General features: G+C 35.8%; 2 protein-coding genes across 2 annotated transcripts; both read right to left on the bottom strand.

Annotated features, from left to right (window-relative positions):
* Positions 1-1,792: 1,792 nt before the first annotated feature.
* LOC120175411 lies at positions 1,793-2,390 on the bottom strand. Its single transcript, XM_039182034.1, has one exon. It carries the CDS (start codon positions 2,214-2,216, stop codon positions 2,010-2,012), a length of 207 nt encoding a protein of 68 aa, XP_039037965.1. The 5' UTR covers positions 2,217-2,390; the 3' UTR covers positions 1,793-2,009.
* A 572-nt stretch (positions 2,391-2,962) lies between these two features.
* Positions 2,963-8,879, bottom strand: LOC120175658 (protein STRUBBELIG-RECEPTOR FAMILY 3-like). Its single transcript, XM_039182262.1, has 16 exons — positions 8,674-8,879; positions 8,152-8,281; positions 7,988-8,059; positions 7,737-7,802; positions 7,591-7,662; positions 7,440-7,511; positions 7,279-7,350; positions 7,142-7,207; positions 6,918-6,983; positions 6,061-6,473; positions 5,515-5,948; positions 4,857-5,128; positions 4,142-4,280; positions 3,637-3,773; positions 3,408-3,564; positions 2,963-3,314 (listed from the first exon to the last, which is right to left on the bottom strand). Exons 1-16 carry the CDS (start codon positions 8,780-8,782, stop codon positions 3,207-3,209), a joined length of 2,385 nt encoding a protein of 794 aa, XP_039038193.1. The 5' UTR covers positions 8,783-8,879; the 3' UTR covers positions 2,963-3,206.
* Positions 8,880-24,343: the final 15,464 nt, after the last annotated feature.

Below are 24,343 nucleotides of genomic sequence, written 5' to 3'. Positions count from 1 at the left end.
ACACAGAAGTCAACGATAGCAAGCTACGAGAATGAATAAAGTCAAATGCGTTAATACCTAAACTAAGACAACACTACTCCGATACCCTAGTTCTAAGCCTTCATACATTCCAATGACAGAAACGTGTATAAAGTAGAAGTCATGGAAATTACTGCAAAGGCATTATAAAGAAGGCAGAGAAGTTGCACCCTATGGCTGTAAACCGCATTACTCGGCTACCCTGGTCTTAAGTCTCCATACTTTCCTATCAGAGGTCATGTCTTCGGTAAGGGCTAATTTTATAAACATATTTTTAGAGAAAATAAAAAATTATAGAACAAAGATAAATGGATTTTTTCATTACTCTAGGTTTATACAAGATAGTACTTGCTTAAAGATAATTTTTAATCATTTAATATTGAGTGTTCAGACCCTGACATTCTTAATATTCGAACTCAAGTTGTAGGAAACTTCCTCACCGCCACAGCCGACCGTAAGAATAGTAGTAGTAGTAGATACAGATAACATCTTTATGGGGGCAGCTTGCTTATTTGGATCTTCATATTTCATATATGTTCCTTTCGGCAATGCCCCCCAACCAGATCGAGCGTCTGTGATAACTAAAAAAAAAAGCGCTGCGGCATGCATGGCATTGAAAAATGCGAGACACGAGGACCGACCACAATTTCAGCTTTGAAAAGTCAAAGGGTTCAACCCTCTCATTCATTTATGATAATCATATCCCCTTCAAACTATAACTTCAGGGTCACGACACGAGCGATGTAAGCATGGCGCCTGCATTGCCTGGCCCCTCGGCATGTCGGAACTTGGACCACCTCCATCCTCGGTTGCTTGTTTTTCTTTTCTTTTTTTAATGCGTTGACTTCTTCTTTGTTTTCAGTTCCCACCATATATACACACAAACACACACAGAGAAGCTGACTTCTCTCAGGGACGGGACTAGTAAGCTTTCAGTATAACATAACATCAGATGAGATAAAAGATAAAAAGATGTTCATTTCCTTTTCTTTTATAGTTGAAGATGATCATTGTATATGAAAGTTGATGAACCTGATTGTCAAATATATTAATTATGGGGACCATTAAATGAACCTGAAAGATTATAAAATGCCGAATGATGCAATATTTATTAGTAAGTAGTTGGTGCTGTCATTACATTTACCTTCAGAATTTAATGTGAACTGCTAGATTTGTATTATTACCAAACCCAACATGAGCTTTTCACTGCAACAAAAACAAAGCAAACACGCCCTTCCTACTCTTCTGTCCTCTTTCTTCACATGCACCTCATTTAAATTTGCACGACGCCTTTACGTTTTTTATATAAATAATATGAGACAAATATAAACTGATATTTATTTTAAAAAATTAACTATTTGATAACGAACGTTCATAAAATAGTGTTTGAATACGAAATCGTAAGAGATAATAACAACCTCTTAATTATTAAAATAGCTTGGTTTGTGCAAGAATTTTATGTCTTTGAATATCTTTTGTTATAGTATTACAATTCAAAATTTAATTCTGTTACCCGTAAAAGAGAGAGAAACGTGTGAGGTAGCTTGGTAGCTAGTATGGTGTGATTTAACTTCCTAACAGAAAGCTATACATTCATGCTGCTTGGGTTCTCGCTAACATGCATATATTTAATGGTTTTTGACTACGTGAAACGAAAATATAATTTTCCAAGCAGAGAAACCTTCAATGATCCTAATAACGACGATAATACAGTGGATCAATACTCGTGTTTCATATACAGTGGATCTCGATCAATATGGGGTGATCAGTTCAGTTCCATCCAATGAATCAACTGGCCTTTTGTCTGTTCATTGATAATTAATTTGAAACCTTAAGTCTTAACGACGCTAACACAAACATGAGAAGGAACATTTGAATCTTTTTCTTGTGTGAAACTTGATTATTAAAGAATGAAGATCATACATCTTATCATCCATCTCCCACTTAATTTTCTGCTAAACCCTTACTGTATTACTACTCATACCATGAATTCAACGGTAAGATCGAAGAATGGCTCCACAAAAAGTGCACACGATCGCCTTCCAAGATTTCCAGTAAAACGGAACGTAGCAAAACCTGGTACGAGTCTTCATATCGGCCACACTGGCCCCTCCACCGCACCTCGAGCAAAACCCTGCCGCCGGCTTACTTTTGCTCACCTCCTTCGTCTGATCAACCAGAAAACAGAAACACACCATGATTTTCTCTTCTTCTTCTTGGTTTTAGCTTCACCGATTAGGATATATATAATTCTTTTGAACAACTGTTGACTCCTATAGTTTAGCACTTAGCTGCCAAGGAAAATATGAATTGAATAGTTATTTTGTATAGATGAGCTAGTGGGGGCAGATATATATATAGGTGAGACTTGAGAGGAGTAGGGTTAAAGGGCGAGCAACTCAACTGTGGGTGCCTATTTTGACCATTTCATTCAGAAGTATGGGCAGAGAGTTGCTCGATGTTTAAGTGTTAACAATACCCTGTAGGTTAACGACACGTGTAGGTAACTGAATATCAGCTAGGGAAGGAAAAGGATAGGGTGGGTTTGTTGGCGTAGCGATAAGTAATTGGTTGAGGCGACGGATGTTTTGTCGATCTGAGGCCAGACGGTAATCTGTTCCCAATCAATTTCGTTCCGCTTAATATTCGGTCTACTCGTTTATCTATCGTCTTGAGTATACTTTTATCACTTAATTATATAGATTTTTGTTTATTTTAATGATTATTATTAAAGTTTTAACCTTATATTTACATAATTTTCTTTTGTAATATTTAAAATTCATTATTGATTAAGAATTAAAAAATATAGGATAAATTGCTTATTTAATCCCCCACTAATGATCAATTTTCAAATGAGAACACACAATCTATTCATGAATATGTTCGTATGTTGAACACAAAAGATCTATTCAGAAAGACAGCCAAAAATGAAATGGGAACAAAATCATAATGAATAATTAGTAACCAAATAATAGAGTTCCATGAAACAAAAGGTTAGAGCATATATTTATGCCATAGCCAAGGCTTTGTTACATGATTTTAATGAACAACAGAATGATTACAAAAGTAACAGACCTGAAAATTTCAGACTGCTGCTTTACAATGGATGCATTTTCTCGGATAAACATCGGACGGATCAAATCTCTGTGACCTCCCCGTTCACAAACCAATTAATCGGATTTATTGCCTTATACAAGTCGGTCTCCAAGGGATTCGTTACTCGGACGCTCCCTGCGTATGATGCCCAATAGATCTTGAACAACTTCAGACATCGGTGGCCTGAATTCCGGTTCAGACTGCGAAATGAAGTTGCGGTTAGGCAAGAACATAGAAATTTAACTATCCTGTGGAGGGACAGAGCCAGCTTCCTAATTACATAATATTCTCACCTGGACACATCGAGAAATGATATCGGCAAAGCGTGATAGCGCTTTAGCGGGATACTCTCCGTTGAGAGAAGGGTCTACCATTCTAGATAACGCTTCGATATCATGGAGCCGCGGGATTGCCCATCTCACAAGGAATTGTTCTCCTCTACTCCTATTCCTGAATAACGTTTTCAACAGATTATTTTCAGTGGACACTAGATGGTAACTGCAGTAAGGTTTCACCATTTACCTGTCATAAGATTTCCTGCCAGTTAAGAGCTCCAACATAAATACACCAAAACTGTAAACATCACTCTGGGAAGTATAAATTCCAGACTCGAATTCTGGTGCTCCATAACCGTAAATCGATTGTAGTTGTCCCGACAACTGAAGGTGGAACAGTTTTAGGTAAAGAAAATGTTAGTAGAAAGGCCAGCCACTCCTTTTTTATGCTTATACTAGCAGGCGTTTTAACAGGTGGTGTCATCTTGTCTAAACCAAGGATAGATGATTGACAATACTTCCAAGTCGCATAAATTAATTTTCCTCAAAATTATGTTTAATAGACAACAGTTGTCATCTTGTCTAACTTTTTTATTTCCATTCAACTGATTATTTTTAAGACAGCAGCTTGTCGATACGCAAACGTCTTAATAAGAAGAAGAAAATTTAGAGAAGCCTGATAAAGTTATCAGCTTTCCCGATTTACCACATTAAGAAAGGCAATATTAAGATGATGAGAAGCTTAAACCTACCTGGCTTACGGAACCTGATGCTATTAATGGAGCCAAACCACAATCAGAGACACGCACATCAAGATCATCATCGAGGAGAACATTGGCAGACTTGAAATTTCTGTGTACAACAGGTGGCTGGCAAGCCTCATGCATATACCTTTTCATATAGAACAAGAAAATCAGGACTGAAATGGTGTGCAGTTCAACACAAAAACCTAGGAGGATTGGCTTTTCAAAGGTAACGCCGGGCTACGAACGGTTAGGAGTGTGATGCAAAGGGCAAAGCATAATTAACCCTTGGTCCCCTACCAGAAAAAAAATAGTGTTTACATGCCTTGATGTCTTGAGCGGAAAGAACCGTGAGTGATTTGTTTAGTTATGTCAATCTGCATATCTAGGAAATGCACATGTGTCTTATTCCTCCTCATTTTTTGACGGCAAGTAGCTAAAAATGCAACTTTGACCTGTTCATAATTATTTTATTTTACACCCATTTATTAACTTAGGTTCATTGTTTTTACAATTTCGTCTTTATATACAAATGCAGTGAGCTCTAACCAGATTCAATTTTTTTAATTTAACTCCTTGTCAATAACATCATGCTCAAGTATTCGCACAATGTAACCAATTATACCCGATCTACTTAAACAACGACTCCAACCACAAAAGCAACCAGCTGAAATTCTATAGCTGAACCTACTAGAATGGAGAGAAACAATGCCAGATTACTTACTCTAAGGCTCTAGCAGGTCCAAGAGCCATCCGAATGCGGGCATTCCATGAAAGCTTCTTTCTAAATTCATCATCAGAGTGCAGAGCATCCTGCAGAGATCCATTGCTGCAATACTCATAGATCAAAAGCTTTTGACCATGCTCTGCACAGTAACCCATTAGCCTGACAATATTCACATGCTGGATACGGTCAATATTCTCTATCAGTTCAATGAATTCATCATCCTTCTGCTGGCTTGCAACTCTCTTCTCCAGTTTCTTGACTGCAAGTAGCTACAGATGCATACAACAAGATCCATTAGAATCTGAAGCTGCTTGATACATACATACCATCTAAAAGGTCTACTTTATGAGCTATAGCCCCATGCCCAAGTGCAACTTGTTCATATACACAGGTGTAAAACAGGGTTAAGCAAAGGAAGAAGGCAGGGAAGAAAAGTAGGAATTAAAAATTCTAAAACCGACTAGCAATATGTTATGGTAACTAAGATGTATATTTACCAGCTCAGGTTAACTCCAAAGGTCTGTTAGGTCCATCGTCATCATTATTATCATCCAATAGCGAGTCTATGACACAATGATACAGACTCTTGGAGAAAAATAATTAAAGGGAGCAAGCTTCTAATGAAATCAAATCAGTTTAAAATCCACAATTATACCTTCCCATCCGGGAGTTCTGCCCTATAGACACTTCCAAGCATGCCGCCCCCTAAAAGATTTTCTTGAGAAAAGCTATTTGTATATTGCTGAAGGGCTGCAATGGTGAAAGACTTTGCAAATGTAGATGTCTTTGTTTTGGCAGAAGGCGTTGCGGTTACTTCATCAGGCACAATGACCTTCTCAGAAAGTGGTACAGGAGGGGGAGGGGGCGGAGGCGGGGGAGGAGGAGGTGGTGGTGGTGGAGGGGGATCCAGCATCATCATATCAAAGCTAGTCATCCTACTCATGTCTATCTCATGGTCAAATCTCTTTGGCGTTGTGCCTATCCTTTCCACATTCCTCTCTTCCTTGTTCTTTGGCTTTGCAATCGCCCCCATGATTCCCCTCTCTGTTTGATTACCTCCCACTGGTCTTATAACTGCCTCTTTCGGGCCTGTTCATGAATTTTCAAAAACCATTATTGCTTAAGTGATTGAAACCAGACAATAATAGCAAACTAAATATTATCTAAAGACTAAAGTGAACGAGTAAAAGTTGTCATTTGCCTTTGTCTGTCTGACTGGTTGTGGTGGGCAAGGATCCATCCCCAGTAAGGTTCTCCTTGTTTCCTCTATATGCTCCTACTTGATGCCGTTTGAAAATGCCACCAGCCTCTTCCCTTCTTCGGATGCACTTTGGCATAAAAAGCAGAAGTGCTAACGCTAATATTATAAACAACAAAACACCTGCAATTGATATCCACACCACCTTTCTAGTAGTTAAAAAATTCTTCTTCTCTCTAGAAGTGGATCCCTCCGACACAGAAGGTCCATCAGCATGTTTCCCAGGTGTTTGATCAGATGTTGGTGTTTGACCAGAAGTCGGTACTTCAGAACGTGGCGGCGAACGGGATGGTACTAATGGTGATGTGGGCGCAGGCAATGGAGCAACAGTGGAATTAAAAGGGTTTCCATCACTCCTGTGAAGAGAATTTCAATATAAGCAAACATACAAGTAACAGAAAGAAGTATACAAACAGTATATTTGGTTTTATACACATATATATACGGGAAGAAGCTCTTAAGAAAAAAGTGGGCAAGATCCAACAACAAAGATTACATTTGGCTTATATGCTATGATATATTTGGAGACTTTTTATGTGATTCAAATTCGGATGAGTGGCCAAAGAAATATTTTCAGTTTCTTTTAAAACTTTTCTTTATATTTGATTATATACCTCATACCAAAAGCATGTACCGGATTAAAAAAATATAAAATGTCAAAAGGAACGTTGCCGATGGTGCATAAATCCATCATCCAGGTATTGACCAATTCTACAAAATAATTGGTCCTATTGGTATTTCTGAACACCTATGAACTTCAATGATGTGTGATTGCTTAAAATTGATAGTACAGGGCTTACTTGAAGCTCGGGATGCTCAGCATCTTTGCAGGAATGGGTCCAGAGAAACGGTTATTCACTATGTTCCTGTCCAGAATTGGATGAAAAAGATGAAGACATTGTTAGCCAAGATTCCTCCTAGCATCTTCTAAAATCATTGAAAATTTGTTCTTGAAAAGTAAGAGAATTATAGTAAGAAACGTTGATTCTAAAAAAAATGCAAAAGGCATAGTGGAGAAAAGTACAAATCTCTTAGGGGAAGATCTTGTAAAACATCTAGCGTCCCCGACAGCTGATTGACCTGCAAATGTCTGCCAACAGAGGTGGTCAGCTTTCTCGTCCATTCAATAAACATTACCATTCAGAAACGAGGAGAACTCACAGAGTTGTTAGGCTAGACAAATTTCCCATTGATGATGGCAGAGGTCCACTCAAATTATTATTGGACAAATCCCTGGAAAGAATCAATACACCAACTTGAATCGACTATGAAACGAACTTGGAAGTTAACGATTGAATTGAATTCCGATTACTGGGACCTACAGATTGATCAATCCAGAAAGGGATTGAAAGGCATCTGGTATCCCTCCACTTAATTGGTTGTCGTTCAATGACCTGAGGGCACAAAAGAAGAAAAGTTCAGAATATATTCTGTTTCAAAGTAATATCCATGACAAAAAGTCAAAAAACTTACATGTCTGTCAACAAAGTCAAAGAAGATAGTGAATCCGGGATGCTGCCAGTGAATTTATTGGCTGAAAGAAAACTGCCAAATTTAAAGAATTTTACGAAATCGCTACGAGATGAAAAGATATGAATTCATGTGAGAATAGAACATACAAATTTTGCATGGTAACAGGCAAGCTGGATGGAATATTTCCCCCAATCTGGTTGTTGCTTAGATCTCTGAAACACAAAAAAATTACGAAAATCAACGATGCTATCCAATATATCAGACAGAAGTAGTGTCGTCTAATGTTTCAAAACATGTCATACTGCAGAAACCAATAATATAACATCAAAATGTTGGTCAGTGACAGCCGAGGGCATAGAAATCGGTTTGTAAGAAGAAAGAGAAAAGCACCACTTACATTGCCTTGATAGAAGCAAACGTTCCGAGGCTGTCACCCAGTTCTCCACCCAAATTAGCACCATTTAGAACTCTGCAAAATGAGGCCATCACATTAGAGATGCAAATATCAGCAATGCTGCATAACTTTGATTAATCTAAAGAGTCAAAGGAGGGGCATCGTACATGCTAATTATGTCCGAACCGTTACATTGTACGCCTTGCCATGCTTCAACACAAGGATCTCCGCCCGAAGCAATCCATCCAGGGAGTAAAGGAGAGCCCAATGCAGTATATAAGCTATTAATCGCAGCAACTAATTTGAGCAAAAACAATGCAGGTAATTAGATACATAGCTCCACATGATAACTACAAAGCATCAAAAGAATCGGAATGAACCGAAAACACAAACACTAAAGCATCAAAAAAATGCTCAAACGAAAAGAGAAAATTCCCAGTTAAAGCCTTCATTCCCAGCTGAGAATACAGGGAACAATTAAAGAGAGTAAAATTTTATGAAAACCAAAAGTTGTTCAGCATTTCAGGTATTTGACTTAGTCAAACCAGCTACGACTGTTTCTCCAGCTTCAAACGATGACGTAAACCATGCTCCAAATCTTTCATTTTCTTCCACTTTCCCACATTTTCTCGGTAACCAAACAGATAAAACTAAAACAAGAATAAAAAATGCTGCAAGATTAGCTTTACCATCACTAGGATTGGTGAGTCCAAACGAAATCCTAGCTGCACAGATCAGCAAAAATCCCAAAAAGATCTTCAAATTCTTCCATTCCATACCAGATCTCCAACTACCCATTGATCTCTAAACTCAACTCTAAAAAAGCTCTCCAATATTCCAAATCTGTCCTTCAAACCATTAATCACATAATAAAAAAACTTCCAATCTGGAAAAAAAGAGCAGAGAGACAAAGTCAGTGACATAAACTCAAAATGGTCTTAGCAAAACAACTAAATTGACATAAACTCAAAATGGTCTTCGCAAAACAACTAAATTTGTTTAAAAAAAGATTCTAAGAAAAGAATCCAAGTCTTATCCACTGCATAAAAGGCCCAAAAACATAAACATAAGAGAATATATGTATGAATATCAGTAAAGTTCAAATCTTTCTTTTAAAAAAGGAAACGAAATGAAGAGAACAAGCAAAGAAGAACTCACTGGAGAAGAAGAAGATGCGGAAAGTTTGAGAGAAACGTTGAAGGCGAAATTAGAAGTAAATTGGCCTATAAGGAAAAGGAGAGTGGGAAAGAACTTACAGTCACAAAAGTTGTTTTATACATTAATGCTTTTTTGTTTAAAAAGAATAACCAAAAGTAAATAAATGTTGAAGTGAGAACTTGGGTGATAAGATTCCAACTTCCATGAATTGGTGAATGAAAAAAAAAAGCAGAAACAAAGAATATAATATATAAATAATGAAAAAGAAATGCCAGAAAAAGAAAGAGAAAAGTTACTGACCCAAATGTGGAAAGAGAGACAGCAGAGGTTCTCTATATAAATGAATCTCTCTATTTCTTTATAGTTTGATTTGTTTTTCTTTTTAAATGAGAAAATGAAGACTAAACAGAGAGAAGAGTGTGATGATGTGCGGGCTACTCATGTTTATCCATCTTCTTCCTTGTCTATCGTTAAAAAGGAATACCGAACACGCGCTACGAGACGCGCGTGATTGATCGGAAACATGCTTCTTGCTGAGCTGATCCGAAAAATAAATTAAACAGATTTTTAGGCAGTCGGGGTAGGCCGTAAACGAATCGATCGAACACAAATGATGATATGTTTATATTCGTTCGTTTAATTTTAATTAAAAAAATGAATGAATACAAACGAATAAAAAATTTCTTGTTTGTTTTCGTTTGTTAAGGAATGTAGTTTGTTCATGGTCGTGATCGTTTATTTAAATGATAAACAAATAAACGACCATAAACGAACTGACATAAACGAACACAATAAACGAACATAAATGAGCACAATAAACAAACACAAACTAACAAAGATAAACGAACACAATAAATGAACATAAATGAATGTAAACGAACATAAATGAAAATATATATATTTTTCCTAACAATTTTAGGATTATAATTTATTTAATTGTTTTGAGTTTTTTATTTTTATTTAAAAATAATTGAATTTTAAAATATTTATGCGTATCAGATTAAAACTTATTGGGTTTTAATATTTTAAATGAGTCTAAAAAGATTGAGCTAAACATAAATAAACACACATAAATAACGTAAACGAACGAACATAAATGAACAAACATAAACGAACGATCACTCTGTTTATGTTCGTTCATTTAATTAAACAAACACAAAATTTTATTCATGTTCGTTCGTTTGATAAATAAACGAACATAAACGAATTTCCCGCCGAACTGTTCACGAACGGTTGGTTGATAGGCCTAGTCGGTGGGCATCATGTTTCAGGGTTTATGATTCTTTTGGATAAATTATAAGTTTAGTACCTAAACTCTTAGTTTTAATATGTTTTAGTATTTAAACTTTCATTTTTTTTAAAATCATACCTACAATTTAGTTTTTATTTCATTTTAGTACCTTCATTAAAAACTTTAGTGGGAAGGGACAAAGTTGTCGGTCCTGATCAAATTCCTATCACTGTGTGGTTGGCCCTAGGAGAAGAGGGAGTTAAGTGGTTGACCAACATCTTTAATATTATTTTAGAGACTGCCAAGATGCCAGAGGAGTGGAGAGAGTCCACGGTGATACCAATCTATAAGAATAAAGGAGATCCCCAACGTTGTGGTAACTACAGAGGTATTAAACTACTCAGCCATACCATGAAGCTATGGGAAAGGGTGATAGAGGCTAGGTTGAGACAAGTTACTAGGGTTTCGGAAAACCAATTTGGCTTTATGCCAGGCAGGTCTACCACGGAGGCGATTCATCTACTTCGACGACTTATGGAGAAATATAGGGAAAAGTCTAGAGATCTTCACATGGCGTTCATTGACCTTGAGAATGCTTATGATAGCGTTCCCCGCGATACGATCTGGAAGACTTTGGAAACGAGACGGATCCCAACTATTTATATCTGGACGATTCGTGATATGTATTGTAGATCTACTACATACGTCAGGACTACAGTTGGCGACACCGAGGCATTCCCGGTGGAAATCGGACTCCACCAGGGGTCGGCTCTTAGCCCTTACATCTTCGCCTTGATTATGGACGACATCTTTTGTGCGACACCAGACGGTGTACCATGGTGTATGCTTTTCGCTGACGACATTGTCCTAGTGGCTGAAACAAAATCTAAGTTGAATAGTAGACTGGCTAACTGGAAGACTGCTTTAGAAGAAAAAGGTCTAAGGATCAATATTGATAAGACAGAGTATTTATGTTCAAACTTCAGTAGGGACCAAAACGAAGACGATGTAGAAGTATGCATAGAAGGACACGTTCTCCCCTCAAAGGATTGTTTCAAGTACCTAGGGTCTATGATACATAAAGATGGGGTGTAGATGATGACGTTACACACCGTATAAAGGCGGGATGGCTAAAGTGGAGGGCCGCTACTGGAGTTTTGTGTGACAAGAAGGTACCTCTAAAACTTAAGGGAAAATTTTATAGAATGGCAATAAGACCAGCACTATTGTATGGATCTGAATGTTGGGCAACCAAGAAGGATCATGTAAGGAGGATAGAGGCCTCAGAAATGAGAATGCTTCGGTGGACATGCGGTAGGACTCTGTGGGATATGACAACAAACTCTGCTATTAGGATGTCCTTGGGGGTGGTGCCTGTTTCCGAGAAATTGAGGGAAGGAAGACTACGGTGGTTTGGGCATGTCCTTAGGCGACTACCATCTGATGTGGTCAGGAGGGTAGAGTCGATTACAGTCGACGGTGCCAGAAGGAGAGGACGACCAAGGCGGAAGTGGGAAGACTGCTTGAGATCTGATATGATGGATTTAGCCCTTACCGAGGACATGACCTCTGATAGGAAAGTATGGAGACTTAAGACTAGGATAGTCGAGTAGTGTGGGTCACATCTCTAGGGTGTATCATCTCTGTCTTCTTTTAATGCCTTTGTAGTAATTTACATAACTTCTACTTTTTATCCGTTTCTGTTATTGATATTTATGAAGGCTTAGAACTGGCCTTGCTATCGTTTGACTTCTGTGTATCTTTCTCTCCACTTTTAAATTTAGTCGGTTCTTATGTTTCTGTCTATATACAAAGATTACTGCCCATTACAGACGCGCATATGATATTAATGATATTAATGACTGCATATGAATACTGTACAACTATGTATTTATGTATTTATTTATACATGCATTGCATTTTATCTATATTTTTAATTTTCTGACTGCCAGAGGTCTTCCACGGAAGCTACTCTCAACCTGGCGTTGGGGGCAGCCTACTACCCTACCTCCCCCTTACCCCATTGCATATGGGAATTGGGTTTTGTTGTTGTTGTTGTTGTCGTCTAGTATCTCATTCAAAGTTTAACTTTATGTTTCGAAAAAACTGAAAGTTTATGTGCTAAAACAAGCCAAAACCGATAGTTTATGTATTTAACGCATTAGGCTTTAACGGTGTACTAAAATGAAATAAAAATTAAATATTAGATACGGTTCTAAAAAATTAAAAATTTAGGTATTAAAATAAATCAAAACTGATAATTTAAGTATTAAATTCACAGTTTACCTCTTTTTTAACTGACCTGCCTTTCGGAACTGAACATTGAACTCAAGGTTCTTTCTGCAACTGTAATATATATAAAAGATAAAATTTTATATCAGAGGTACAAAACTTATATTTTAAAAGTAAATAAGCTGAACCAATATGTATATAGCCACGTGTCATGAGATGAGCAAATATTATTGTCACGTCAGCTTATTAAAGTTTAATCCTAAATAAACAATGAGAAGGCGTGATAGGAGATTCAGATTCCTTCCAGGTTTACGATTTGTTTATTCTTTGAAATTGAAAATGATACCTACGAAATAAGTGAAATGGTTATCAACTTCACGTGCTTTATCGGCTTTTCTCCATCTCCCCACCATTCGGTCTTCAAACAACTTCTATTATTTTACGTTTTCTACATTAATTTACTAATAATTCGCATTAACTTGTTCAACGATTCATATTTGATTCTATAATTGACATAATTAATTAGGATTAATGATTGGAGTATTCATTTTAGAGATTTTATACTTTAGTCTTTTAATTTAATGAATAATTTGATTTGGCCTTCGCACTTAGTGATAACAACTCAACCCGAACCCGACCCGATCGGGTCGGATTTTTTTTTAAAAAAAATCAGGTTCGGGTCGGAGTTTTTTTAATGCACTGTTCGGGTCGGGTTTAGAGTGGAAAAAATCCGACCCGACCCGAAAAATATATATAATTTTATCCTATATATTTGGGGATAATTACAATAATACCTCTCTATATATAATTTTTTTCAATTAAGTCATTGCTTTTATTGAATAAAATATTTTTTATTATTATTTCGGGTCGGGTTTCTAAGTCATATATTCGGGTCGGGTCGGGTGAAACCTTAATTTCATCGGTTCGGGTCGGGTCACGGGTGGAAGACCCTTTCTTCTCGGGTCGAGTCTGGTGACCCAAAAACCCGACCCGACCCATTGCCATCCCTATTCGCACTAACATGTCCGAGGGTCCAAATTGATTATTCGATTTCATAGTTGACATAACCAATTATGATTAATTATTAGAGTCTTCAATTTAGATTTTTCACATTTAGTTCTTTAATTCATGGAATAATTCGATTTAGCTTTCGCATTAACGTGTCCGATGGTCCAAGTTGATTCTTCAATTCAATAATTGACTAAACTAAATTAAGGTTAATATTAGAGCATTCATTTTTAGGTTTAGTGCTCTAGGTTCTTTAAATTTCATAATTTGATACTCTAGGTTGGAGAAAGCCTTAATTAATTTACATAATATAATTAGGTTCATAAATAGTTGTATGTTTGCATTTTGATTTCAAAAAATAATATTAGAGTATCAAGGAATTAATAGTGCATCATTTGCATTATACTCAGGGAGTGACCACTGATAATTCTCGAAGTAAATCGACATCATTTTCAAAACCCGCATCATATTTTCTTAATTATCGAGGCGACGTCTGTTTATTGGGATTGATAACGAAGCTTCCGCATGAAACGACCGAGGGTTGTCGTTATTGGTCTTGGTAAACCGATAACCTTTTCAAAATTTACATACATAGTGGATTTTAAAATAAAATAAAACCTCCAACGTAAAAAATTTTAATTTTAAATATAGGGTAATCAACTAAATACTAATTTTTGGGCCATGTGGAGTGCTACTCTTTCCATACACTTAATTGACTCTCAAACCCAATTTTTAATTTTCGTAAACTAAAATTTGATATTTGGATAAATAAAATATTTTATTAAAACTATCCGTTTTAAATATTCTAATTACATCTTAAAAATAATTGACTACGACCCTAACATTTCATTAAAAACATTTTCAAAAATCTCATCCTTACAACCGACGTTTCCAAAAAAACCACTAGCTGCAACAAGTATCAAATTTAAAGTTATTAACTATCATTAATTAAAGGACCAGATTGCTATTAGTAATTGGTTGTTAAAATGCGAACATTCCAAGGTTGCAAGGTAATGTTGCATTTGAGTGAAAGCCATTGTAAACGTGCAACTTTTTCTTCATTGAATGCGTGCACACGTGTTTCTATTTAAGTATAGAGACAATGATAAAATTACTTTAAGGGTAAAGTATGTAAATAGTCTTCAAAGTTTTAGAGAAATTGCATTTCAGTCACTTAACTTTTGAAACTTGCAATACAGTAATCGAGCTTTCAGTTCGTTTTTTTTTCTCTATCCCTACTATTTTCTTTCGTTAATTTTTGCTGACATTGTACTTAACTCTCGTTAACGCAACCCCTTCTTCTTCTTCAACCCCTTAGGACAAAAAGCGTTTACCAGTCAAGTAAATCAAATCACATAAGAATTAGTTTTTGGTTTTTCATCAGTTTGCAAACGTATTTACAGTTTTTATAGTATTTGAGATGACAACGATGCTTTATGAGATTTGAACTTCTTTTGCTTTCTTCGTTTTGTTTCTTTCTCTTTTTCAAAGCAAAATAATAAAATTCTTCCTCAAACTCAATTAAATCAACATGAACTTAACTTTGTAGTTGACAGTAATATGCCCTATTTCTTTCCCTAATTCAGAAGAACAAAGCATTGCTACAAACCATGCAAAAATAGATCGGATTGACCAAAAGGTAGGCAGCGGGATCGAACAATTCACCCTTTGTTCACCAGATGTTCCTCCTTCAAACTGTCTTGGTTTTCGGAGCCTTTTTCTTGAGTTGGTCTCCTGGGCAATGTGTTCCTCATGCCAATGAAGAAGAGTAATGCCCCAAGCAGGGCCAAGTTCTGTGAGAACTTTGAAAATAGTAGGCAAATTCTTGCTTTTCAGTGTCGTAGTTGTACAAGTCATACAAAATAGGAGTAACGACGGCCTGTTGCAAAACCCTTTTAGTTTTGTTTCTTGAAGTACTAAAAAAGTAAAAAGCTTTGAATTTTGTGTAGTCTAAGAGTGTTTGGTTGGCGAAACCACTTCTAGAGATTTGAGTGATAGGTGGTGTTTGTTTTTGTAGAGGTAAAAAATCTACAGTCTACGGATCACATCTGCAGGCATCTGTAGCAGAAGAGGTGAACTAAAAGTCTGCAGTCTGAAAGAATAAGACTGTTTATTTTTTAACGTATGCAGACTGCTAAAATGAACTTAAATATAAATAAACTGATTTTTTAAACTTAAAAGAATTTTGCAATACAGAGATTTAAATAATTTTAGTTTTACAATACTGAAATTTAAATAATCCATACAACTACAATAATAAATTATTTAAAATAAATCAATTCATATTTTAAAATAAATCAATCCATACTAATAAATTATTTAAAATAAATCAATCCATACAACTACAATAATAAATCAATCTATATTTTAAAATAAATCAATCCATACAAATAAATTATTTAAAATAAATCAATCCATACTAATAAATTATTTAAAATAAATCAATCCATACTAATAAATTATTTAAAATAAATCAATCCATATTTTAAAATAAATCAATTCATACTAATAAATTATTTAAAATAAATCAATCCATATTTTAAAATAAATCAATTCATACTAATAAATTATTTAAAATAAATTATTTTAAAATAAATCAATCTATATTTTATAATAAATTACTTTATAATAAATTATTTTAAAATAAATTATTTTAAAATAAATAACCTTATTAAATTATTTAAAAGTATTTAAATAAATAACTATATTTTATAATTGTTCTTGAAGAGGTTTGAAGATCTTTGAAGACATAAAACCAAGTATGCACCAAGAATAGCTCGTGCAGACGTTTGAAGAGCTTCTGTCTTCTAAAAAACAAACAGCCTGCGAAGTCTAATATCTACGCGTGGTCTGCGCGACGCAGATATAAGTGCTTTGAAGAGCTTGCACAGTGAAAATAAACACCACCTTAATTACGGTTAAGTACATGGATATATACATTGGCAGCTGGGAATGTATGAAGATGAATTTAAATTGAAAAAATTATACCAAGTTACTGAGTTAGGGAACATTTTGAGTTAAATTTTTTTTCTTAATTCTCCCCCTTCGTAAAATCACTTTCATTGTGGGAACACTAAGAATCGACCTGGAAACAAAGCTGTAAAGGCATGCGAGTGGGGGGAGTCCCTGTCCCACACCAACGGTGATGCCTTCACCGTCTCTTGTTGGATGTGATTGTAAACTAAGACGACAGATTCCGCCGATGACCTTATCTATCATGCTTACCCACTTTGTCTTTACTATCCTAAATATTTTTGCTCTCTTCGTTTATAAATATTATTTTATTAAAATTTTCAATTATTAAAAGTTATAAAATGATATATGATTAAAGATTATTATTTTGTCGAGTCCCTCGATTATTATTAGTTACAAAATGATCATCTGACTGTTCATTATGTTTCGACTCGTCTTTTTTTCTTAAAAAAATAACGACCGTCTAAGTTTGATGTTAACCTGCCAACTAAGGTATGATAAAATATGATCTCATAATCTCAAACGACTATCATATCTTAGTCACTATGTTAACGCTCAACTCAAACGACAACTAATTTCATAATAAAAAGAATGGATTTGAAACATAATGAATAGTTAGATGACCACTTTATTATATTTAATAGTCGAGGGATTCAACAAAGCAATGATACATAGTCAGGAGATTATTTTGTAACTTTTAATGATCGGAGACTAAATAAAATAGTATAGTATAATCGGGGACCATTTATGTACTTTACCCAAACTAATCTAAAAATCTATTTATCATTTTATTTAGGCTTAATATAAAAATAGATGTCTAAATTATACTCAAAATTGACTTTTGATAATAAGAGATTTTTTTTGGGTTAAAAGTATGTGTCAAATATTTTCTCTGTTACACTTTTAAGTCCTTACATTTAAAAGTGACACATGTAACATTAATTTTTTTTAAAAACTATTTTTTAAATAATATTTTATTTTAAAAAAATTAAAAAAATATAATCACGACACGTGTTATTTAACGGTTTTTTAACGATAGACACTTAAAAGTGTAACGAAAAAAATATTAGATACCTATTTTAACAAAAAAAAATTAAGCACATAAAGTTAATTTTAAGTATAGTTTAATTACTTATTTTTGTATTAAGCTATTTAATTAATATATTATATTACCCAATCTTAATTAGAGGAGGCGAAAAAAGATTAAAAAAAATATGACATGCCACTCCAACTGAGTCTTACACGTATAAATAATCTAGAAAAAAACGATAATTACTGGTTAATTCATCATTATGAAACTTATTAACTAATTCATTATTGTAACATTGACATAATACAAACTTTTGAAATTTAATATAATTACTGGTTCGGTTACTGGAAAGAGATTGGTTAATAGAGATGGTATTAACTGCAAGTCTGCAAAGCAGACATTGGATTCATCTAACAAACACATGAACAAGAACAACAATGAAATCATGAACCAGCTGGGATTAATGTGTTGGAAGTCAAAGAGTGCGGCTCAATTGAGGATGATTAAAAATCGACAAAGAGTGCGGCTCAATGAAATTTTTATTTTTATAAGATTAGTCCTTAAGCTTCAACTATAAATACCCTAGCTCATTTAGCTTCAAAATCATCCCAAATTATTTTTTTCTTCCAATACTAGAGAGTTTTCTTGTGAGTAGTGAGTGTTTTGTAAACACCTGTAAATTTTTCTCTTTAGTAAAAGATTTACAGCAGTCCGGAGATGTAGGCACAATTGGTTGAACTTCGTTATCAATTTCGGGTATTATTTTTCCGCTTTTATTTCGCATTCTCACTAATCTGACTATAGGAAAATTACTCGTACTCGGTTTATTTCCCAACAACTGGTAATCAGAGCTTTTGGTTGTGAATTTTGTCAATTTTTTACGAGGTTATTATTTATTAATATTCATGTGAATAGTAAATTTCGTGAATAGTAAAAATTTTTGTCGGCGATACGAATTTGTCGACGAAGGTGTTTTAATACACGGTGATTCGCAAGAATTGTTAGAAACGATTCAAACGAAACCAGATTCGAGTGGGAGCGATGACTGCAAACGAAGGGAATGTGAAAATTGAAAAGTTCGATGATGCGGACTTTGACTTTTGGAAGATACAGATTGAATATTTTCTGTACCAGAAAAATCTATATTAACCCTTCTCATTAAAGCAACCAGAGGGAATGAAGAATGAAGACTGAGCTCTTATCGACAAACAAGCCCTCGGAGTTATCCGACCGATGTTATCTCGCAATGTTGCTTTTAACATAGCAAAGGAAAAGACCACGGCGGGTCTTATGGCGGCTCTCTCCAGTATGTATGAGAAGTCATCGACCTCAAACAAAGTTCATTTGATGAGGCGATTATTCAATTTGCGGATGGCGGAAGGGGCATCAGTGGCTCAACACCTAAATGAACTCAACACAATCACAACCCAGTTGAGTTCCGTGGAAATTGAATTCGATGATGAAGTTCGAGCTTTAATTCTCTTATCATCTCTACCAAACAGTTGGAATGCTACTGTTAAAACAGTAAGTAGCTCGTCGGGAAACAACAAATTAAAATTCGACGATGTTCGAGATATGGTATTGAGTGAAGAAATTCGACGGAGAGAATCGGATGAAGCATCAACCTCCCCAGCCTTGCACACGGAGTCCAGAGTGAAAACTTCATAAATAAATTCAAATCGTGGCAGATCCAAATCTAGAAAGGGAAAATCAAGAACGAGAAAGAAATATTTTACATGTTATAACTACGGCAAAAAGGGTTACTTTAAAAGAGATTGTCGAGCACCGAAGAAAAATACCGGCGCACAGGAATCTGCAAACATGACAGAGGAGATAGGTGATGCCATGATTCTAAGCGTCAACATTCCGATTAAATCATGGATCTTGGATTCAGGGGCATCTTTCCACTCTATCTCATGCTAAGAAATCATGGAGAACTATGTCAGTGGTGATTTTGGGAAGTTTCATCTAGCCGATGATGAAACCTTGAAGATCATCGGAAAATGAGACATCCGATTAAAGTTGTCAAACCAGACCACCTGGACGCTGAAAGGAGTGAGACATATTCCTGGCCTCAAAACAAATTTGATTTCTGTAGTGTAGGACAGCTTGATGGAGAAGGATATAGTACAACCTTTTCAGGATGTGAATGGAAGATTACCAAAGGAGCACTCGTCATAGCCCGTTGTAAGAAGACTGGTACTCTCTATGTAACCTCAAATTTAGAGAATATCATTGTAGTAGCAGATGCTGATGGAAAATCAAACCTATGACACCAAAGGCTTGGCCATATGAGCGAGAAAGGGATGAAAACACTTTTATCAAAAGGGAAGTTTCTGGATCTAAAGAGTGTAGATGTCGAACTATGCGATGATTGCATATTTGGCAAACAAAAGAACGTAAGTTTTGCAAAGATTGACAAGACACTAAAGGCTGAAAAGTTAGAGTTGGTTCATACTGATTAGGGGTGTGCAAAATTACCCGACCCGGTTGACCCGACCCGCCGACCCGGATCTAAAAAAACCGGGTAATTCTCTAAAAAAATTACCCGGCCGGGTCGGGTACCCGGCCCGACATTTCCCGGGTCGGGCCCGGGTCACAAAATCTAGTTTTTCCGGGTACCCGGTTACCCGAGTACCCGGTTAGTTTTTATTTTTTTTATTTTTTTTATATATAATTATATAAAATATATAATGAATTATTTATATTATGGATTATTATATTTTGTATTTCGAACTTTTAAATTTTATGTCCGGATATTAGAGTATGTAATTCGAAGTTTCGAATATTTAAATTTGTGTATATATTTTTTAAATTAATAATTTGAAAATAAAAAATTAAAAACCGGGTATCGGGTACCCGATTACCGGGTACCCGCAAAATCCGGGTACCCGTAACATCCGGGTCGGGACACGGGCCGAGAAATCGTCGACCCGGAAGTTCTGGGTACCCTGAAATCGGGTACCCGCAAATCCGGGTACCCGGATTTGCACACCCCTAATACTGATTATGAGGACCATCTCCAGTTCCATCTCTTGCAGGCTCATTATATTATGTCACATTCATCGATGATTCTACGAGGAAGGTGTGAGTTTATTTTATGAAGAATAAATCAGAAGTCTTTGATATCTTTAGAAATTAGAAAGCCAAGGTGGAAAATGAGACTGGTTTGAAAGTCAAGCGGTTGAGGTCTGATAATGGAGGAGAGTACAAAAATAGAAGATTCAGAGATTTCTGCGCAAACAATGGGATCAAGATGGAAACAACAGTTCCCATGACACCGCAGTAGAATGGAGTAGCAGAGCGCATAAATAGAACTCTGAACGAACGTGCCAGAAGCATAAGGATACATGCCGGATTGCCCAAATTTCTATGGGCTGAAACTATCAACACTGCAGCTTACCTGATCAACTGTGGGCCCTCAGTTCCTTTAGATGGCATAATACCAGAGAAGTTTTGGAGCAATAAAGAAATAAACCTTTCACACTTAAGAGTGTTTAGTTGTATTTCTTATGTACACATAGATTCTGCTGAAAAGAAGTAAACTTGATGACAAGTCCAAAAAATGCGTCTTTGTTGGTTATGGTGGTGATAAGTTCGGTTACCGATTTTGGGACTACGAAAATCGAAAGATCATCAGAAGCAGAGATGTCATTTTCAATGAGAATGTGATGTACAAAGACAAGTCAACTGTAGAATCAAGTAGCTCCAATACCGAAGCTGAAACAAAGGAATTTGCTGAGTTCGAGGAGATTTCTAGAAATGATGTTCAGATCAATCCTGAAGCAGTTCAAGAAGAACCACGCGCGCCAGAACAGAGACACTCCTCTAGAATTCCTAAACCAACCCAGCGTTATTCGCCTTCTTTGCACTATTTGTTGCTGACTGACAATGGTGAACTAGAGTGATATGATGAATCAATGCAGGTGGAGGATTAAGTCAAGTGGGAGTCTTCCATGAAAGATGAGATGGACTCGCTTATGTCAAATCAGACGTGAGAATTAGATGAATTACCACCAGACAAGAAAGCGCTCCACAGCAAGTGGATTTACATGATCAAAGAAGAGCACAATGGGAGCAAACGCTACAAAGCAAGATTGATTGTCAAATGTTTTTAGCAAAAAGAAGGTATTGACTACAATGAAATTTTCTCTCCAGTCGTAAAACTGTCTACAATCAGACTGATGTTGAAAATTGTAGCTGTAGAGAATTTACATCTTGAGCAGTTAGATGTAAAGACAACTTTTCTTCATGGTGATTTGGAGGAATAAATCTATATGAAACAGTCAGAAGGCTTCATAGAGGTATGCAAGAAAAACCTGGTATACAGGTTGAAGAAGAGCTTGTATGGTTTAAAACAAGCTCCTAGACAGTGGTACAAGAAGTTCGATAGTTTTATGAGTAGCAGTGGTTTTACCAGATGTCAAGCAGATCATTGTTGCTACATCAAGAGGTTCGACAACAACTTCATTATTTTATTATTGTATGTTGATGACATGCTCGTTGCAGGCTCAAACATGCAAGTTATTATAAACTTAAAGTAAGAATTGTCAAAACAATTTGCTATAAAGGATCTGGGCGATGAAAAGCAGATTCTTGGGATGAGGATCAAAAGAGACACAAAGTCAGGGACTTTGATGTTATCACAGGCTGAGTACATCAACAAAGTACTCTCCAGGTTCAACATGCAAGATGCTAAACCAGTAAGTACACCTTTAGGTGTTCATTTTAGACTCTCCAAAGAACAATCACCAAAGACGAAGGAAGAACGTGCACGCATGGTGAAGGTACCGTATGCCTCAGCAATTGGAAGTCTGATGTATGTCATGGTTTGTATCAGACCAGATATTGCTCATGCAGTTAGAGCTGTTAGCAGGTACATGAATAATCCAGGCAAGGTACACTGGGAAGCTGTCAAATGGATCCTCAGATATCTGCGGGGTACTACAAACAAAGCACTTTGTTTCAAAGGTGGAAATACGATACTGACAGGCTATGTAGATGCTGACTTAATCGGAAATGTTGACATCAGAAGAAGTACTACTGGGTATGTCTATACTCTAGGAGGAACCGCAGTGAGTTGGGTTTCTCAACTACAGAAGATAGTTGCTCTCTCCACAACTGAAGCAGAATATGTCGCTGTTACGGAAGCTAGTAAGGAGATGGTTTGACTCCAAAGTTTCTTGGAAGAGTTAGGCAATAAATAAGAAAACAATATCTTGTATTGTGATAGTCAAAGTGCTATCCATCTAACGAAGAATCTGTCTTTTCATTCCAGGACGAAGCATATACAATTGAGATATCATTTTATCCGGTCTCTTCTGGAAGATGAGATTTTGAAACTTGAAAAGATTAGTGGAGCTCAAAATCCGGCAGACATGTTGACAAAGACGATGACCACGAACAAACTGAAGTTGTGTTCAACTTCAATTGGCATGGAGTAACAAGACCAGAAATGTTGCTGCATTGATCGAGGTGTGAAGACATATTAAAATCAGTCTTCAAGTGGGAGATTGTTGGAAGTCAAAGAGTGCGGCTCAATTGAATAAAATTCAATTGAGGATGATTAAAAATCAACAAAGGGGGCACCAAAATTTTTTAATTAAATTGTAATAGGGTTAATTACACATTTAGCCACTACACACTTTAAGGTATTTACAATATTAGTCCTTAAGCTTTAACTATAAATACCCTAGCCCATTTAGCTTCAAAATCAACCCAAATCATTTCTTTCTTCCAATACTAGAGAGTTTGCTTGTGAGTAGTGAGTGTTTTGTAAACACCTGTAAATTTTTCTCTCTAGTAAAAGATCTGCAACAGTCCGGAGACGTAGGCACAATTGGTTGAACTCCGTTATCAATTTCGGGTATTATTTTTCCGTTTTTATTTCACATTCTCACTAATCTGGTTATAGGGAAATTACTCGTACTCGCTTTATTTCCCAACATAATGATCTTGGTCATCATGGCTACAACAACTGCAAGATAATTCACAGTAGCTAAGCGTCGTGTTTCTCGATAACTATGATAACAAGGTTATTCACTACCAGTATATAAAGTAATAATTTATATTAGTAATCTTGTATAAATTGTTATTTTTTTTGGTTGAATACAGGTGAATGGGCCTTTTAGGTGCCCGTTTTATCAACTAGAATAATCTCTTCAGCTTCCTTAGGGCAATTACGCAGAAAGTTAGTATCCTCATGTTGGTTCTTCATTAGTTTGGCGATGAAATCAGCGATGCGGTTGGCCTCCCTTGGTATGTTCTCGATCTCCATTTCCTAGTTTCTTTTTAGCAAAATCTCTATGCGTTGAAGGATTGTTAATTGTTTGTGTTCAAAAGATCTATTTTTAATCAGGTTAACTGCTTCCTTGCTATCTAATTCCACTATTACTTTCCTTTCTCCTCTCATCCATGCTTTTTTAATCCTTCATGTATTATCCACAGTTCTGCTTCCAGTAATGTGCAACTTCCGATTTTCCTGCCAAATCCCCATAGCTAGTTACTATTATAATCCCTAGCGACTGCTCCACACATCGCATCACCATTGTTTGGATTTCTGGTTCCATCAGTGTTAACTTTACAGTATAAATTGTTATTTAATATACTGTTAGTAGAGTTTGTTTATTCTTTATAGCCATTTTAAACTATAATTATTTGATACTCTGGAACATCGCAGTAAGTTAAAGCATGATTATGTAATATTAAAATTAAATTGATGTTAACT

Source organism: Hibiscus syriacus, unplaced genomic scaffold (assembly GCF_006381635.1).
Source record: "Hibiscus syriacus cultivar Baekdansim isolate YM2019G1 unplaced genomic scaffold, ASM638163v2 tig00112206_pilon, whole genome shotgun sequence".
NCBI classification, from domain to species: Eukaryota; Viridiplantae; Streptophyta; class Magnoliopsida; order Malvales; family Malvaceae; genus Hibiscus; species Hibiscus syriacus.
This window is presented reverse-complemented; position numbering and strand designations above follow the sequence as displayed.

What these genes read in the sequence shown, in the direction of transcription:
- LOC120175411 (XM_039182034.1), bottom strand. Translation starts at nt 2,216, where the DNA reads ATGGTGTGTTTCTGTTTTCTGGTTGATCAGACGAAGGAGGTGAGCAAA.
- LOC120175658 (XM_039182262.1), bottom strand. Translation starts at nt 8,782, where the DNA reads ATGGGTAGTTGGAGATCTGGTATGGAATGGAAGAATTTGAAGATCTTT. An exon ending in TTTGCTTCTATCAAGGCAAT is followed by an intron (nt 7,803 to 7,987) that starts GTAAGTGGTGCT and finishes TTTGTGTTTCAG; the next exon opens with AGATCTAAGCAACAACCAGA. An exon ending in AACCAGTCAGACAGACAAAG is followed by an intron (nt 5,949 to 6,060) that starts GCAAATGACAAC and finishes ATTCATGAACAG; the next exon opens with GCCCGAAAGAGGCAGTTATA.